The sequence below is a fragment of the Argentina anserina genome, chromosome 6 (genome assembly GCF_933775445.1).
Source record: "Argentina anserina chromosome 6, drPotAnse1.1, whole genome shotgun sequence".
NCBI lineage: Eukaryota > Viridiplantae > Streptophyta > Magnoliopsida > Rosales > Rosaceae > Argentina > Argentina anserina.
The window spans coordinates 1,597,298-1,615,705 of record NC_065877.1 but is presented as its reverse complement, the minus strand read 5'-3'; the positions used below and the strand labels follow the sequence as shown (position 1 = coordinate 1,615,705).

The 18,408-nt window shown below is 39.5% G+C and overlaps 3 protein-coding genes across 3 annotated transcripts; 2 read left to right on the top strand and 1 right to left on the bottom strand.

Annotated features, from left to right (window-relative positions):
* The first annotated feature begins 1,604 nt into the window (after window positions 1-1,604).
* On the top strand, window positions 1,605-9,925 carry LOC126797637 (5'-3' exoribonuclease 4). The gene is made up of 22 exons (XM_050524314.1): window positions 1,605-1,905; window positions 2,703-2,805; window positions 2,889-2,965; window positions 3,048-3,239; window positions 3,409-3,528; window positions 3,684-3,746; window positions 3,822-3,950; window positions 4,050-4,214; window positions 4,428-4,505; window positions 4,665-4,751; window positions 5,408-5,497; window positions 5,610-5,705; window positions 6,366-6,436; window positions 6,673-6,801; window positions 6,913-6,989; window positions 7,082-7,122; window positions 7,255-7,329; window positions 7,579-7,730; window positions 7,824-7,928; window positions 8,033-8,108; window positions 8,550-8,632; window positions 8,807-9,925. Exons 1-22 carry the CDS (start codon window positions 1,699-1,701, stop codon window positions 9,477-9,479), a joined length of 2,889 nt encoding a protein of 962 aa, XP_050380271.1. The 5' UTR covers window positions 1,605-1,698; the 3' UTR covers window positions 9,480-9,925.
* Window positions 9,926-11,422: 1,497 nt separating this feature from the next.
* On the bottom strand, window positions 11,423-12,330 carry LOC126797638 (uncharacterized). The gene has a single exon (XM_050524315.1). The coding sequence runs from the start codon at window positions 12,160-12,162 to the stop codon at window positions 11,569-11,571; it is 594 nt and encodes a 197-aa protein (XP_050380272.1). The 5' UTR covers window positions 12,163-12,330; the 3' UTR covers window positions 11,423-11,568.
* A 3,163-nt stretch (window positions 12,331-15,493) lies between these two features.
* Window positions 15,494-17,205, top strand: LOC126798512 (probable transcription factor At3g04930). Its single transcript, XM_050525509.1, has one exon. It carries the CDS (start codon window positions 15,592-15,594, stop codon window positions 16,822-16,824), a length of 1,233 nt encoding a protein of 410 aa, XP_050381466.1. The 5' UTR covers window positions 15,494-15,591; the 3' UTR covers window positions 16,825-17,205.
* The last annotated feature ends 1,203 nt before the right edge of the window (window positions 17,206-18,408 follow it).

Here is an 18,408-nt window from a genome sequence, read left to right as displayed (position 1 = left end):
CTGTGTATCCCGGTCAATACGTACTAGACATCTCAATACATAGCCTCCACCCACAGACTTCATCATGTGGCAATATAAAATACATAATTAGTCATCAATTGAGGCATTTGTTTGAAATTGTATTGATGGTGACAAATGATTTGGGTTTGAAATTCTTGTCCACTATGTTATTGTTAAACGTCCTTGAATATTTCAAGGATGGACATAGACATGTTATGCAGTCATGTACAATCTCCATACTCCAACAGAGGCTGTAATATATTCATTAAAAAAAACAGAGGATGTAATATTACTAATATATAACAGTTGATCACGTAAGATAACATGTCTGGTTAATGTTAACAATTGATCATATATATATTTCCCATTTTTTCACATCGTGATAATCTTAAGCCAGAGTTAAGAGTGGATCTAGGTGAATCAAAATGGATTCGAGCACAAATTAACAAACAAGTTTACAAATGCCACATTCATTTTCATTTGATCTAAATATGAGTTAATTAATGTAATTATATGCCCTATTTGAAATTTGAGCAACCGCAACACTTTAAGTTGCGATTAGGGGTGTTGCATGCACATAAAAACCCACTTAAGTGTGGCTATGCCATATATCTGTATTCAATCACTAGTGTTCGATCAAAACTAAATTTCTGTAGCCATTTACAATCGTCTTGTCTTTGTTTAGTTATCTCCAATGCCTCATACATGCAAGTAACCATCACCATCACCATCATAATATCAAAGACGAGGACAGATTAGGTGTGGATATAGGTACATGCATATTGTGGATATATAACCAAATCATCATAATTTCATTTCCAAATATACAACTTTTTGAGACACATGAAGATTCAGTGATTCACAAATAAAGAGCGTGACAACTATGACGGATATTAAAATTTGATTAGTTTGACGGCCTAGTTTGGTTGTCAATATAGCAAATGTGTAGGCATGCTAAATTGCACTCACAACACACTCAATCGAATGAGCTAAATATAGCCGGTGTGGCTGGTGTGCTTTCTTTAGATCAACGAATTCAGCATATTTTCATCGCCTTTTTGCACCCATTTGAGCTAGTGTACCCTATTATGAATGATGAAGTGTTCATATCAATACATCTGCCTACATTGATCTCTTCACTTTGGTTGTAGTATATCACGAAAATTCATTCAACATATGCATATATGATTATCTCGTATAGTTAAAATGATAGTTAAATAATGTCAGATAACAATGCTTATTCAAATTATATGTATTGACGGTTTGACATAACATGACCTAATATTGATTATTCATATCTACAATTTTTTTTCCGAAACCCAATTCATTTATTTATCGTAGTTCTTTTGGTTACATTTATTATTTATGTGTTTTTCAAAGTCCTTATCCACATTTTCTTCCCCCCCCCCCTACTAGGCCAAACAATAATTCAAACCCAATTCCGACCCGTAATACAGACCTACAAAATAGTCCCAGAATAAGAATTGCAGGGACCTCCCAGGTATTTTAACCCCAAGTTAAGGGCATTATCGTCCCATCAATTATTTCCATATTAGCGCCACCAGAGAGAATTCCGCGCAGATCTCGAACACCTCCTCCCTATCTCTCTCTCTCTCTCCCAATTTCTCCCTCAAAACTCGGAACTCACCGAGTCACCGTCCGGCGAGTCGCCGCCGAAGACGAAACGACAGCGTTCCGATGGGCGTCCCCGCGTTCTACCGCTGGCTGGCGGATCGCTACCCGCTCTCGATTGCCGACGTGGTGGAGGAGCACCCCGGGGAGGACCCCGACGGCGCGCCGAGACCGATCGACGTTTCGAGGCCAAACCCTAACGGGTTCGAGTTCGATAATCTCTACCTCGATATGAACGGCATTATCCATCCTTGTTTTCATCCCGACGGCAGAGTATGAATTCTTCTGCTTCGTTTTTAGTTATCTGATAATCGTTGTTGGTTCTTTGAGTATTTGAGCTTGGAAAGATTGGTCTTGGCGGTCAAAATAGCTGGAATTCGAGTCGGAATTGAAATCAGGGCCGTTGATTCGGCCGTGTTGCTATTTTTGTTGTGAATTATTGTTTGTTTTTGTTGTAGTTTGATGGTGATTAGCTATTTTTTGTGTGCCTGATTGAAGTTTCGTAGATGTTTGATTAGTTTTAGCGATAAGATTTCGTTACTTTGTTTTGTGAACAATGTAGCTAATGTGTTAGGGACTGAGAGATTGAGGTAAGCGTTTGATTGTGTTGTTTGAGCTTGTGGGATCGCTTTTTGTGTTCATAAGAGCTGGAGTTTAAGGGCTGTGATGGAAATTTGGTCGTTGAACTTTGGCGGTGTTGCTAGTTTTTTTGTTCTCAATTACTTGTACGATTTCTAGTTTTTTGTTTCTATATATGTGTGTGTATGGTGCTGGATGATTGAAGATTATAGATGCTGGTTAGTTTTAGAAATAAAATTTGATTGCTTGGATTTGCAAGCAACATAGCAAATGTGCAGGGGATGCTAACTGGAGCTCATTTGTTAAGTGTGGTTAAGTGTTTGTTGATCTTGATCATACTTGAATTTGATGTTTCTTTTGCTTTTTTGGTGGGAGGGCTGGGGATACAAGGTTTCGTTGTTAACTGGTATGGCGTGCTTTAGATGACTTTACATGATGATACCTTTGATCCAAGTTGAATTCTGACGACTTGTTACTTTCTGTATGTGCAGCCTGCCCCTGTTACTTATGAGGACGTATTCAAGTCAATATTTGACTACATTGATCATCTCTTCAATCTGGTTCGCCCAAGAAAGCTTCTTTTTATGGCAATTGGTAAAAATTCTGTTAGACTTGTAAACTGTGAGTTTAATCTCCATTGGAGTGAAGTCAGTATTGTAATTTATCGAATCATGCAGATGGGGTTGCACCAAGAGCAAAAATGAATCAGCAACGCAGTCGACGTTTCAGAGCTGCAAAAGATGCGGCTGAGGCGGTGAGTTCTAATTTGGTGTGCATGGTCTTTTCTTATATTTATTTTAATCAACCAGGCAGTGACATAACATCTGATTTGTTAGGAAGCTGAAGAAGAAAGACTAAAGAAAGAATTTGAGATGGAGGGAGAGTCATTGGTTCCTAAAGAGAAATGTGAAACTTCAGATTCAAATGTTATTACTCCAGGCACTCAATTTATGGCGGTGCTCTCAGTAGCACTTCAATATTTTATTCAAAGTAAATTAAACAGCGACCGAGGTTGGCGGTGTACGAAGGTTGGTTTGGATTTTTTGTACTAATCACCTTCCCTTATTCCGGTCAAGATTGATGAGTCTTGAAAGAGGAGTAATCGGTTCTTTTTATTTTTACCATGTACTTCTGGTTTTCAGGGGACTTTGTCTCTCTAAATTTATTTATGGGCCTGCATTGGGTGATTATTTTAAGGTTATTCTTTCTGATGCCAATGTACCTGGGGAGGGAGAACACAAAATAATGTCATACATCCGGTTGCAACGCAATCAAGTGGGTTTTGATCCCAACACTCGGCATTGTCTTTATGGTCTGGTGAGTGTGTGCAATTTAAGTCTTCCTACCTTTGCTGCTGATATTCTTCTTTATTGTGTATTGCTCTTTGTGCTATTGAAAGGGCTGCCATTTGGTAATGCCCTTGGCATGATTTGTTATAGTTCTAAAGTTTGCACTTGGATAATAATAATCAGGATGCAGATCTAATCATGCTTGCCTTAGCTACACATGAGGTTCATTTCTCAATATTAAGAGAGGTCAGTCACTTATTATTTCTTAATTGTCCTGGTAAAGTTGTGGTTAATCTTATCCGTGGCTTTATTGTTATACAGGTAATTACTCCTCCAGGTCAACAGGAAAAATGTTTTCTTTGTGGACAAGGTGGTCATCTGGCAGCTGAATGTCGTGGTGGTGATGATGGTGCGGCCAATGATACTCCAATTCACCAGAAGAAGTATCAGGTTGGTAGCATGACATCCTGCCAGTTACATTCATTGCTACATTCTAATAATTTATCTTTTACTATGTATTCTTTCTAAGCTGATTTTTTGTCTGCACAGTTTCTCCACATATGGGTATTGCGTGAGTATTTGGAATATGAGCTGGACATACCCAATCCTCCTTTTCAGCTTAATTTTGAAAGGATAGTCGATGATTTCGTGTTTATGTGCTTTTTTGTTGGCAATGATTTTCTTCCACATATGCCAACATTGGAGATAAGGGAGGTATGTGATTATATCAGTCAGTCTGACAGCTGTTTTCTAGAAATTCTGAAGTTATTGATTTCATACAACTTTAACACTCAGGATGTACTGTTAAAGTTGATATAATCTTCACTTCATCAAATCACATGATTGGTGAACATTGTCTTTTTTGTGAGATTTCACTTTTCCTTTCCTTCTTTATTTGGTTTAAGTGAGAACTGTTTACTTCCGCAGGGTGCAATTAATTTATTGATGCATATTTATAGAAGAGAATTTTCTGCTATGGGTGGCTATCTCACTGATGCGGGTGAGGTAAATTACTCTTTACCCGTTCTCTTAGTATATGATAATTTTTTAATGATGTGAATTAGTCTGGTGCTCATTTTCTTTTATAATTTTTTATAATGTATGAATGATATCAGTCACAGACACTAATATGAATTCACCAATGCATTCAAATTACTTACACAGGTATTGTTAGATAAAGTAGAGCATTTTATCCAGTCTGTTGCTGTCCATGAGCGCCAAATTTTTCAAAAACGGGCTCGAATTCAGCAGGTATTGTGCTTATCTGTTACTTGTAATATCCTTTGTTTTTAAGTCTACCAGAAGTCTGGAGCTTGATGAAGCTGCAGTCAAGGACCAATTTAAGCATGATAAAGAGAATATTCCTCTCATTACATTTTCACTGTTTCCTAGTATTATTTTGTTTAGTCCAGTTTAGACTAGTATAGTAGTTCACTCTCTTCAAGTGTTCTGCGGATTATCCGGCTATGACGGAATTTAAATATGAAAATTATTGGCTCTTGTAGTGGGTCAGATTTTTGGCTTAACAACGATTTGTATATGGTGTCTATATAAATACTGTAGTTGACCATTTTTGTAGGACAAGGCAAGTTACCTAAGATCATCTCTACTATTTGGACACTTAATCTAGTGACATAATAATTGTGAGCTAGTCACTAGAGGAAACATTCAAATGTGAAAATTTTAATTTTTTTTTCTCATAATTACATGCTAACTCTTCTACTGGAGATGTTAGTCCTGTCTACATTTGGAGCCATTTGAGAGAAATAGTAGGATAATAATGTACAGTAGTTCTAATATATCTATTTCATTTCTAAATAAAAGGCTTTTTCTTTTTCAATTGGTATATGGTTCGTTTGACATCAAATAATGTTAATACTGATAAAGAGATGAAAATCATATTTCAGGCTTTTGAGAATAATGAAGAGAGACAGAGAAATAGAAGAGAGTCTTGTGAAGAGCTACTGACTCCAGTGGTAGAAAAGGTGGTGGACAAGGTATGTGGCTTCACCGCAACTATGCTATCAAATACGAATATCACACACACACACACACACACACTCTCTCTCTCTCTCTCTCTCTCTCTTAAAATCAAATCCTTGTTTTCAGGTTAAATTGGGGGAGCCTGGATATACAGAAAGGTATTATGCTGAGAAGTTTCAAGTATCAAAGCCAGAGGAGATTGAAACAATTAAAAAAGACTTGGTAGGTTCTCTAATGTGCTGCCAACTCTGAAGATTATTTGGCTGTTGCAATATTCTTTCAGTATTTGCTACCTTTTCTCTTTGTTATTTATTCAAACCATTTAATCACAAAAAATAAAAATGAAAATTTGCTCTGAAGCTTGTAAGATGGCACTGTTGGGTGGGTCTGTAGCTCCACTGCTCACATTCAAAAGATGCTGCGTTTTGGGTTTTCCTCACCTAAAATAATATGTTCATTTTTTTTTTGTTTCTCCCTCCTATAAAAGAAAATCAGTTGTATGTGTGGCTTGATGGGGCAATGGTGAATTGCTCCATTAGATGGGGACATATACCTTGACTTGAATCTGTAAAACTGAACAGTCAGAGTAAATATAATGAATTCATAGGGAGTTGTAAATTAATAATCTTGCACCTATTTCTTTTTATAGAACTTAAATTTGATGACAAAAGTTGGATGATGTATGTATTTTGTTTGTACTCAGGTTTATCTGCCTTTACTTGATTCGAAAGAGTCTGTAAGGTCCCCAAATAAAAATAGTTTTAATGATCAGAGAATTACATTGTGTGTACAGTTATGTTGTTGATGATAATCCTAATTCCATGGCTATGGTGATACATATATTATATAATCTGATGCAAAATTTTCTAATTTTCTTTGCAGGTTCTGAAATATGTAGAAGGCTTATGTTGGGTCTGCCGATATTACTATCAAGGGGTCTGCTCATGGCAATGGTTAGTTTGGCTTGAGGATTGGAAAGTGTTATGCTTTTTCATAAGTAGTTTAAGTTTGTAACTCATCTTATTGTTGAAAAACTAGGATATGTATACATATCTACAATTACTTGGAACTATCTGACTTTTGGACTCGGTTGATTTTTGAAACTTCGGAAAATATTAGGTTGGCCACTTGAGTTTTCTAATATTTGATTTCACTAACTATGCTTGTATCTTTCTTTTACGGGTTTCAGGTATTACCCATACCATTATGCTCCTTTTGCTTCTGATTTGGTAGATCTTGATGAGTTGGAAATAACATTTTTCCCGGGAGAGCCATTTAAACCCTTTGATCAGCTCATGGGAACCTTACCAGCTGCAAGGTCTCTCTCTCTCTCTCTCTCTCTCTCTCTCTCTCTCTCTCTCTCTACACACACACACAGATATACATATATGTTGCTGAATTTGATTGAGTATTTTTTTTAATGCTACAGTTGTAGTGCTCTTCCAGAAAAATACAGAAATTTGATGACTGATCCGTCATCTCCCATTTGTGATTTCTACCCATCTGGTAGTTAAATGATCCTAAAAATATTTTGATCTTTTAAGTTTTTGCCATTCATCTAACGATTTTTCTTCCTTTCTTTTTGACATCCACTCCAGATTTTGAGATTGACATGAATGGCAAGCGCTTTGCATGGCAGGTATGGGTCATGTGTACAATTGCTAGTTTCTCTTTATTTTTATTTTTTTATGTGCTCGTGTGGGTGTATATTCCCTTTTGAGGTTAAATCCATGGAAGCTGTATCATTTCTGGTTTGCACATGGCATATCAGGGTGTAGCGAAGTTGCCATTCATTGATGAGAAGAAATTGCTTGCTGAGACAAGGAAGCTCGAAAGCACTTTAACAGTATGAATGATCATACTTAACCTTCCCCTATCATTTGTTTCTTAAATGTTTATTCCATTTTCAAATTCCTAATTAATTAAGTTGAATTTTGTTTGGCCTTTTGTTGTGTTGAATTTTGTTTTTAATGTTGCAAGAGATGTGAAGTCTTTTAACTTACATTCTTAGTACAACAACTGGTTGGAAACATAGTTTAACCCCCACATGACCATAATGAGATGTTTTTGAGTGCTCATCCTGTGTTATATGCAGGAAGAAGAACAAGCTCGGAATAGCGTGATGCTAGATTTGCTTTACGTCTATCTCTCTCATCCTTTGGCATCACAAATTAATTTGTACTACCATATTTATCACCAGAGTCCACCGCATGAAAGATTTGCATGGCCAATAGATACAAGCCTAAGGTTGGTTTCGTACCTTTTTGCATGTTGACTTATTGGTCTCATTTCATTGCGGGAGCTCATCATTTATGCCACTCATTGTTTCAAATTATTCAGCAATGGAATGAATGGATTCCTTTGGTTATCTGAGAGGAATGGATTCAGAAATGTAATCCCATCCCCTATGCGTGGTTTTCCCAACATAGACCATAACCAAGTCTTGTAAGTATACCTCCAACTAATGATGTCTGCCCTTTTTCACCTCCATACTTTCAGAGTTTTTCTGAAAAAGATATGTTCTCATGGTGGGCATATTTGGCATGCAGAAATGTCACATATCTTAATCCTGTATTGCAAAAACACATTCCGGAGCCTCCTAGGGGTGTGATCATGCCCAGAAAGGTGTGTGGGATCTGTATTCAACTATTCACTTCAATTTTCTAGCCCAAATCTTGGAGAACTCCTTTTCATTACTCGTGGCATGATACATATATATATCACTCATTCCTTGTGTACATGTTACAGAGGCTATTTTATTGTATACGTTTTAGTTTTCGGCCGATTTAATTCAATCATAATTACATTTAGTTCTTCTGGGATATTTGATCTTTCAACGTGAATATTATATAAATATTGCATGTACAGAAGACATCACTAAACTTTTGCTGCCCATATTCGTCTGGTCGAAGAGCATGACATCCTAGTGACACCTGTAGTTAATTTACTGAAAAACTGAAACTGCTTTAGAACCATGAGGAATTATGCTTCTATTGTCTAGGCCTTTTACTTATTCTTTTAATATAAATCAGGGTATGTTTAAGTATTTCTTTTACACATCTTCAGGTTGTAAAACCTATGCACATCAAACCTCCCCCGGCATTATGGCATGAAGACAATGGTCCCCGGCGCTACCAAAACAGAGATAGGTGAGTGTACAATTAACGGTGATAAGATTTGTGATGTCAATAAAAGTTATTTGTGATGTCATGTATTCAGCTTAGCAAAGATTTAATTAGGGATACCAGTGAGCATTTTAATATCATAGTGGCAATCAGCAATTATGGACTATGGTTTCTGAATGTGATGCATTTATTTCACAGGCCACAAATACCGGGAGCGATTGCTGGACCTATATTGGGAGAAGCAGCTCATCGACTTGTCAAGAACACTCTAAATCTTAGACCTAGTAATGCATCCTCTGGATTTTGGGATCAACCACGGCCTGTACGAACTTCTTCTGGAAACTACATTGGAAATTATCCAGTGAACAGAGCAAGACCAGCTGGGCCGTCTGGGTATGAAAGGGGTTTCATTGAAGAGCTGAATTATGGAAATTCCTTAAATCCTCGGGGCATCATGGCTAGGCCTAGAGCTCCTTACCCAAATGGTCAGGGTGACAGACAAAATTTTAGGACACAAGAAAGAACACAATACCAAGAGCAGAGTTCTAGAACACAAGACAGAGTACAATATCAAGAACAATATTGCAACTTGAGAACTGGGATGTCTAGTTTAACAATGGAACAAAGTGTGAGAACCAGGTCTCCTGTAGTGGCGCAAACAGCGATGCCAAATTCAGGATACTCCAGAAACCCACATCAGCATTTTGTGCAGAACACTGGTGCTCTTCCAGCACCACCTCCAAAATGGATCAACAAAGAATCAGGTGCCAATGGTGGATATGGTGGACCACATGAACGGCAGGTCAAAAAGATTTATCAGGTAAAGACTCGTGCTCCTCAGGATGTGTCAAACTCCGGAAACCAGCAGTGATTCTTATGGATTTTGTATCAGATGTGGCAGGCCAACTGCTGCCTGCCGTTAACTTACCATATCTAACCTTGTGATTGGGTTTACCAAGACTAACTTCAATGGCGTGGTAGATAGCAAGCGAATGGCAATACTACATTGATGAGCGGTTTCTGATGTCATATTGATTCGGCTTTGAGTAATGTTATCTTCGTCATCACTTAAACCACAGAAGGTTGGTTTGTTTACATACTAGAATTCTCACTCAGTTTGTACTAACAAGATATGGCGGCCATGTATCATTAGCCATATATTGGGTAGCCTGTAGAAGATGGATGTATAGTCGATGTGTTACCGTAGCAGAATATGGGGGGTTGCATGCGTAAGCAGTAGCACTAATATAACAAGCCTTAGGTGGTTAGTCTGGTGTAATATTTTCTATTTAGTGTTGTTGCACATTGGCATCGGGACATGCTTTGCAATAATGGAATGAGATTTTTCTGTTTTTTTGTTTACTTGTTTGTGAAATTAATTCTTGCTTAACAGAAGTTGATGCTCATCTTTTACTGTGGCACGAGTCATTGCTGCTAAATAGAGTAGAGTTAGAGCACGAATCACGAATATCGGTAGGATCCTTTCAACAATATGGAAAGGACTTTCTTAATATCAGTAGAATAATTTCTCCAAACAAAACGTTCGTCTTCAAAATCAAGAATCATAGAATGGCATCATCGCATGTCTGCAGTTGTTCAAAAAATTGGCATGTCTGCCTCTAGGCTCTAGTCATACGCCACAAACTTATTTTGAAAGACAACCGTGGATTATATCAAAGCAAAGTTGGCTCTTTATATCCTCTTAGCCTTACACAAATCCCACATCGGTAGTGTGCGCCATGGCATTGTGTTTATGTACGGTGCTCTAAAAGTTATGTTAGTCCTTTCAGGGACATCTAATAAAATTGGAATGATACAAAGAAGATTAGTATGATAAAACAAGAAAAGCTAAATTTTAAGAACGGTACATTACATTTGCCATATTTTTAGTTTTTCTCACTTCTTTTCTACATAATGGAATGATTTCTCAAAATTATATTGTAAATATAATTAATGAGATTATTAGTCTTGAGGTTATTAACAATTTTGCTCTGGATTTTAGAATTATAAATAATTTCCTCTCCCCTCTCCCCTCTCCCCCATCTTGTTTAAAACTACAGTTCCCATCAAATCTAGACATTTCCTTGTATTTTGCTTCCCTTCTCCTCTTCTTGCACAACCCCAATTATTAGTTCAATCAACATGTTATGAAAGAAGAAGAGAAACTCATAAATTTCAAAGAAAGAGGAGAGGGGGAGGGGGAGAAATTATTTATAACACCTTAAGACCTAGATACCAAGAGCAAAATTGTTAATAACCTCAAGACCAATAATCTCATTTATTACACTATAACATAATTTTGAGTAAGCATTTCATTACGCAACAAAGAAGTGAGAGAGAAACAATGTAAAACGAGTAAGAGTAGCTTTCTGTTATTCATCACTACTGATAATACCAACTTACCCCTGGAAATATATCGGTAACCATATCAACTAACTGAGTGAATAACAATATGTATCAAAAGTAGATCGAATTCTATAATTTATGTACTTATATGATAGTTTTGAAAATAAAATAACCTTGATTATTAGTGGGGCAAATGTGATGTACCGTTCTTAAAATTTAGCTATCCAGAAACGGTCTAAATTTTTTTAGCATTTTGTTTGTGAAGTCCCTTTCTCTAATGCTTCATTTGAGTCTGCAGTTTCCTTAAGCACAAGACAAAGGAGCTTTTTATGCTTTCAACTGTGTGAACATAAGTGAACTACATCTGGAAACCGATTGTTCTGAGTTTTATTTCATCAAGCTGAAGAACAATATGTTTCCACCAATTTCATATCAAAATAGCTCATGGTACCTAATTTCTTTAACTGTAGTATCGACTATATGCCACAATTCAATACACAAACTTCAGAAACAAAAAGTAAACTATATCTCTAAGTACTCATCCCACTTTGAATTATGATTTTTTCACATAGTAAAAAAAAAGTAAAAGAAGAACCCCATACCTCACATTTTGATTATTGCAGAAAATATCCAGACAAGAAAAGACCAAAGAAAAGAAACAAGCTCCCAAATATGAGCAGAGCCTTCTGCCCAGAAGTGAGTGAATTCCCACCAAGCCCAAATTGCTGGTTCTCAGCAAACCCAGCAATCTCTACACTCTTGCTCACAAAGAAGCTCTGTGCTGCCCCGCATGTTGGGCACCTCCAATCCTCTGGAAGCTTCTCGAACTGCATTCCTGGTGGCAATGGGTATGATGGGTCACCCACAGCTTCATCATACTTGTACCCACAAGACCTGCATTCATATATCCCAGTGTTCAGCACTGCAAATTTCTCCTCAAGCCTTCGCTTATCGATCTTTGCTTCTGCTTCTTCTGAGTCTGTGGAGTCTGTAGAGGGTAGATTGGGCTGGTCTGAAGTTGGTTTATCTTCTTTGGAGACATCAATGGAGTTTGTAATGGTCAGTTTGTGGGAGGGCTTGTGGGTAAGTGACAATGAGAAGGTTGGGATCTTTGGGAGGAATTGACTTTTGGGTTTTGGGTGAGAGGATTGGGAGAAAGTGGTGGAGAGGTGAAAATAAAAGGTGGGTCTTGTTGCTGCACAAGCCATGAATGGTGTTTGTGTTCTTTTGTGATTCTCAATGCCTCTTCTTCCTTGTCAGTGTTGGAGGCACTGAGCTGTGTAGAGAGTTGAAAAATGGGTGAAATGGAAATGGTGTGATTTGAAGAATCAGTTAGTTTCTGTGTGCATCTGGGTGGAGGAGAAAGGAGAGGGATCCATAGGAGGGCATATGCTTTGGTTTGAAACAGACTTGGATAAGGTGGGGAAGGCGTAAGATTTTAGCTGGATACTGACTCAATGGGCCGGGTTACGGGTTGAACTCAACCCGACATGAAGGCCATATGTCCAAATGAAAAAAAAAACGTTTGTAACTTTGAAAACTAGGCGTAAATTTGGAAAAATCTGTTGTGTGCTGCGCATGCACCAAATTCCTGTCAAAACCTTTACTCTACACATATCGTGCATTTCACGAGCTCATTCCTTTTGCCTAAAAAACTCTATTGTATGATATACATATATGTACATCAGATGAACCCGTAAATTTAAAGGTCGTGATGAATATATGCATTGTGTAACTATAAACACCAATAACTACACTTAGATTCACCTCAGGTTCTGGAGTTGACTAGAACATATGTTTTAAGCCTTTTTGAATTTAAAATCGTTACTTACTTGATCAGTAGTATGTCAACGCGTCTTTTACTATTTTTTAAGATTAAGAAGTCTTCTTAGTATGTGTGGTCATTTTTCTAGCCTCATGATGTATTGGATGATCGATCTATTGCTCGATTATCTAAGTAGTGTTCACTTTGATGGCTCAAAATTGTATTGCACATAGCCACATACCACCTGCAACACTGTAATACTTCTGTACAATATCACGAATATATCTATCCCTACTCCTAATTATACATGTGTAAAGCATGCAACCCAATCTTGTAAGGAAAAAAAATTACATTTTGATCAAATCATTAGCGAACAATTGCTCTATCAATCACCAACATCAGATTTTGCTATGAGTTTTTTTAAAAAAATGGATTCAATTACTTGGAACGCAAGTCGTCCAAAGCTGCCTTAACCTGTTGTTGGACCAACTCCAACCTCTTCGAGTACGCTTCCAACTCCAGTATCTGCTGCCCCTTCCACTTCTCGTCCACCACATCTCCTCCAAGGCCGCCGTAGTTGCTTATGCTCATCGGTATCGGATTCATCGCCAACCCTATTATCATCCCTCGTACGTCAGTGTTACCCTCATCATCTCCATGCTTCCCATCGAAAGACGTTTTGCTACTCCCCACATCATGCGAGTCCACCACCACATTCTTCTCTTGAATATTGTAAGGTGGTGATTCCGCCCAAATCCTATGTGAAATGTCGAAAATGGCGCTGTCGTGTGGATTTCTGAAGCGAAACTCTTGCCCATTGTTGTTCATCATTTTCTTTACTACATTCCGGTACTTCTTCTTCAACCTTCCAAGCTTCTCAGCCAGCTTTCGCTTGTTGAATTGCTCCTTGAACTTGGGGTTAGCCTCGTCGTAAAACGACAGGGATTCGTTCCCCATCCTCGGTCTGATTCTATAGTCGAGAAAGTTCTTCAAGAGCTCTAGCTCATCCTCCTTGCTCCAAACCCTCTTCCGGCGTTTGAAACGCACAGCCGGTGATAATTCATTGTTGTCAATGCGTCGTCGTTTTCTGCGCGGTTCGTTGATGGTAAAGGTATAGTCGGAGGAGTTGGAGGTTTCATTGTCTTCCTGGGGATCGTAGGAAAAGTCATCGTCATCATCACGATCATCATCGTAGTCTTCATCTTGATTTTGTTTTCGTCGTATTTCGGGTTCACGACGATGATCATTTCCCTTCTTACTTATGTCGTCGTCTTCGACATCATCCAAATCTTCAGAGGAAGACGAAGACGAGGATGAAGTATACATGATCCATTTTAGCAATGGCCACGGCATTTTTCTTATTAATCAGGTGACAAGACGACCCAGACCAAACCAGAGATTGATATTCTCGTTTGAGTAAGGCTTGGTCTGTGTCTGAAAAAATTGCATGCAGTTTTGGGGAAATGAAGGAGTGTTTGTTTTGGTTGTAGTTTAGGGTTGGTGTTACTTGTTGAGGACGAAACGAGGATAAGAATAGGTTAATGGTGATGAAGATTAATGGATGTACCAACGCTCACTGTCCGATATTGGCTGCCGTCCCCTATTTTGGTATGCTTATAAATATATATATATATATATATATTCTTTTTTCTAATTAATTTGAATAAAAATAAATTATTTTGATTTGGTAGGCATCATAATAATGTCACATCTACATTACAAAGTTTATAAGATGCTGATTCATTTCCTGTACTATATATGGCAAATTGGCAATATTATGTGTTTTTTCATATCTTCAGTGCATGATGATGACGTCGAACCATGTATCAACCATGTGATACATACGTTTCGCTATTTGACAAGTTGACTAAACATTTAGCCTTAATATAATGCACACTATTTGATTAAGTATACTTTAGCCTTAATATAATGCACATTATGTTGAAAAACTAGGAAATAGATAAAAAAATTACTATATGTTGCCAAATATGCAAATCTCTTTGGTAATTTCCTAGTGGTCACACTAGCTAGTAGCTATACATTAACACTTTTGGGGTTAGACGACTTGCGACAACAAACTTTCATTCCCAATATTCAATCCAAGGAGAACGATTCTAAACTCAAAAGCAACGCACCCAATATTCCCATGAAGATGTCATCAGAAAACCCAAAGGCATCAAGATCAAACCCAAATATAAAACAAAGACAGTTGCTCAATGACGCGACCATGTACCATTACCACCACACATAGTTGAACTTAGATGCCAATCGGTCCAATACCATATAAATGCCCCCTTTAACAATTTCCCCTTCCGGCTGACCTCACCATCGTGGCCTACGAGCCGCCACCGCCACCCGGTCCATCGTTTCGAGTCCTAATTCTTAAAACAAACACTTGCTAAATGATACTCGAATAAGTACGTTTAACATTTAGTTAAGACATTTGCAAACGTTCTCTTAATACGTTTTATTTTGTAGGTCTACATTTAATGTCTCTGTCGAATGTTCTATTGATCGATGCTTCTTATATGTTGAGATATAGGCGTAACGTTCCTATATACGGTGGAGTTCCATCGATGATCAAGGGTTGAGGGCATCCGTACTCAACTTATTTCGTGGATAAATTATTAGAAAGAAAAAAAGAAATTAGAAGGACCGAGCCAAAGTCGCCAAACCAAACCAACCCTCTCTCCGTGAACCCCCCAACCACCTCACCCTTGACTTGGCCCCTTCTCTTTTTCTCTCTCTACCCTCCCTTGGCTCTCGGCCTAACCAAACCAAACCCCCTAACCACCAATTCTCTCTCTCTCTCTCTCTTCTCTAGGCCTCACCTCCACCACCAGCACCAGCACCACCTCCACCGGACCCCACCATGGCCCCCGACCAAGACGATGCCGTTCTCCCCGACCTCTCGTCCTCCTCCCAAGACGACGAGGAAGAAGACGACGTCGTCGACGAGGACGACGATGACGACGTCGACGAGGACGATGACGTCATCAACTCCGCCCTCCCCGTCGCCATCGCCACCGCTCCTCCCACCGTCACCGTCGCCCTCCCCGCTCCTCCGCTCGCCAACATCTCCGCCGCGGCCGCGACGACAACGACGGCGGTGATCGCCGAGGGTTTGGATCGGAAGCGGCCGCGGACGATTCACTACGACCCCGTTCTGCTCCCGGCGCCAGAGGAGAAGAAGCCTCCGGCGGCGCTGGACGACTCGCGGCGGCTGTTCCAGCGGCTGTGGACGGACGAGGACGAGATCGAGCTTCTGCAGGGGTTTCTGGACTACACGACGCAGAGAGGGAACAAAGGAGGAGGCTCGCACCAAAACGACACCGCTTTGTTCTACGATCAGATCAAGTCGAAGCTCCAGCTGGAATTCAACAAGAACCAGCTGGTGGAGAAGCTCCGCCGCCTGAAGAAGAAGTACCGGAACGTCCTCAACAAAATCGCCGCCGGAAAAGAGGTCAGCTTCAAGAGCCCTCACGATCAGGCCACCTTTGAGATCTCCAGGAAGATATGGAGCAACATCGGCCGTATCGCCGCCGACGACAACGCCCTGGACGACGAAGACGCCAACAATCCGAATTTCAGCAGTTTTGAGATCAAGACCGAAGACGCCGCCGCCGCCGCCGGATTCCAGAAGTCCACGCCGAGGTCACGGAAGCGCCAGCGGCCGCCGGCACAGCCGAAAACCCCGAGCTTTGCGGAGCCGGCGGCTCTGCCGGTGATCCAGGAGAATCATCACAATGTGGTTAACAATGGCGGAGTTGGCGGGGGTAATTGTGGAAATTGTAATGTTCAGGGGATGATTGAGGAGACAGTGAAGAGTTGTATGTCTCCGCTGTTCAGGGAGTTGATGAGCCATTCAATGGGTGGAGGAGGGCAGTCTAGAGGGTTTGGAGGGCTGTCGTTGAATCCGATTCCGCTGAGCTTTGGCGGGCCTGCGATGAATTTGAATTTCGGGGGTGGGGAGGCGGCGGATGAGCAGTGGAGGAAGCAGCAGATTCTGGAGTTGGAGGTTTATTCGAAGCGGTTGGAGTTGGTGCAGAATCAGATTAAAGTGGCATTGGACGAGTTGAGGTCCGGTGGAGGAGGAAGAGGATGACACATTGGAGGGCAGCTTCATAGGCCGGGGGAGTTGGAGTAGTAAGTTTGAATTTTTGTTCATATAAATTGCAGCACCGTAGCTGGAATCCGCAGTTTCGAGTTTTTTTTTTTTTGCTGATTTGATAGAACATTGAATAATGAGTTATGCTGCTGATTGTTTTAGTCTTTGATAGTTTTGTTCATAGTCTTTAGACATGTGTAGATAATTGATGAAATAATATATAGATGAGAAAGTTCCCTTTCTTTCCTATACGCATCAATGTACATGGATTTTATCTTTGACAGAAATTGATCCCGAGTGTTGGGTCTGATGTTTATATTGATGTGTACCGACTGTTGGATTTTATCTCCATACTAGTTTCTGAAACTTTGCCTGCCATCACCGATCTTGTGTTATTCGATGACCTTGAGTTTTGTTAACAATTTTTTCTAGTAGTGTTTTTATTTTTCCATGCTAATCTTTTCTGTAGTCTGTTTCTTGAGAAAGACTGTCAGGGTATATTTTTGTTCTATAAACTTGTTGTCAGGGCATATCACATTGTTTGTTCATAGGCTCAGTCGACAGAATCAGATGAAGTTTTAAGTTTCTCTGTATCAAAAAGTCCTTCGATGTTTTCAGTCATAAATTTCTTTGACATGCACAAGCTTTGTACTCTTAGGAGACTTGGAGATATGTTTTTGTAAAATTTCATCTTTGCATTATATAAATGAGAGCTTCTATTCATATCTTCAAAATCAGCACTTTACCTCCCTGCTAATTGGATCTCTATTTTTCTTTTATAAGTAGCTTAAAATTGCTATTTAGACCTCTCTAATTTTTCCAAAATACCCATAGTTGAATAAAGTCAATGAAATTTATACGTAATTCATTACAACAAAATGTATTCAAACAGACGAAACACAATAAATTTGAAGAATAAGAAGCTAAAAATTAAAAAATAAAATGAGGGAGGAGAGTCTATTTGAAATTATTACGATAAGAAAAAAGGTTGAGAAATCAAATGTATGGTGTTGAATTTTGGGCTTCTTATAAAAAAGTTACATTTGATACATTTATTTATAAAAAAAAGTCAAGAAAGATTTAAAAATTATATAAAAAAATCAATTTGTTAAATCTCTTATACCGTTGCCATTATAGTTGTTAAAAATTATAATCTGCCACTACTCTTTCCTTTCTCTCTCTCTGCTGGGTTGACCCCGCGACCAAATTCACTGATGCATTTGCGAATGGTGTCGGGCGGGCTAAGTTTGTGGGCGTAGGGAGGAGGTGTTGGGTTCGCCGGTGCGGGGAGAAGGTGAGGCGGGTGTGGCGGTAGAGGCATTGGGTTTGTCAGCACGCGGGGAGGAGGCGCTATGTTCGTCGGCGCGGGGAGAAGGTGAGGCATATGTGGTAGAGGAGGCGATGGGTTCGGGATTCATCAGTGGGGAGGAGGCACTGGGTTCGTTGGCGCAGGGAGAAGGTGAGGCTGGTGTGGGGGTAGAGGCACTGGGTTCGTCAACGGGAGGAGGTGTTGGTTTTTCGGCGCGAGGAGAAAGTGAGGTGGGTGTGGCCGTAGAGGCACTGGGGTCGTCAACACAGGGA

Excerpts from the sequence above, each read along its gene's own strand:
- LOC126798512 (XM_050525509.1), top strand. The coding sequence starts at position 15,592 with ATGGCCCCCGACCAAGACGATGCCGTTCTCCCCGACCTCTCGTCCTCC.
- LOC126797638 (XM_050524315.1), bottom strand. The coding sequence starts at position 12,162 with ATGGCTTGTGCAGCAACAAGACCCACCTTTTATTTTCACCTCTCCACC.
- LOC126797637 (XM_050524314.1), top strand. The coding sequence starts at position 1,699 with ATGGGCGTCCCCGCGTTCTACCGCTGGCTGGCGGATCGCTACCCGCTC. Across the intron at positions 3,951-4,049 it reads TTCACCAGAAGAAGTATCAG|TTTCTCCACATATGGGTATT; the intron begins GTTGGTAGCATG and ends TTGTCTGCACAG. Across the intron at positions 7,123-7,254 it reads GCAAGCGCTTTGCATGGCAG|GGTGTAGCGAAGTTGCCATT; the intron begins GTATGGGTCATG and ends ATGGCATATCAG.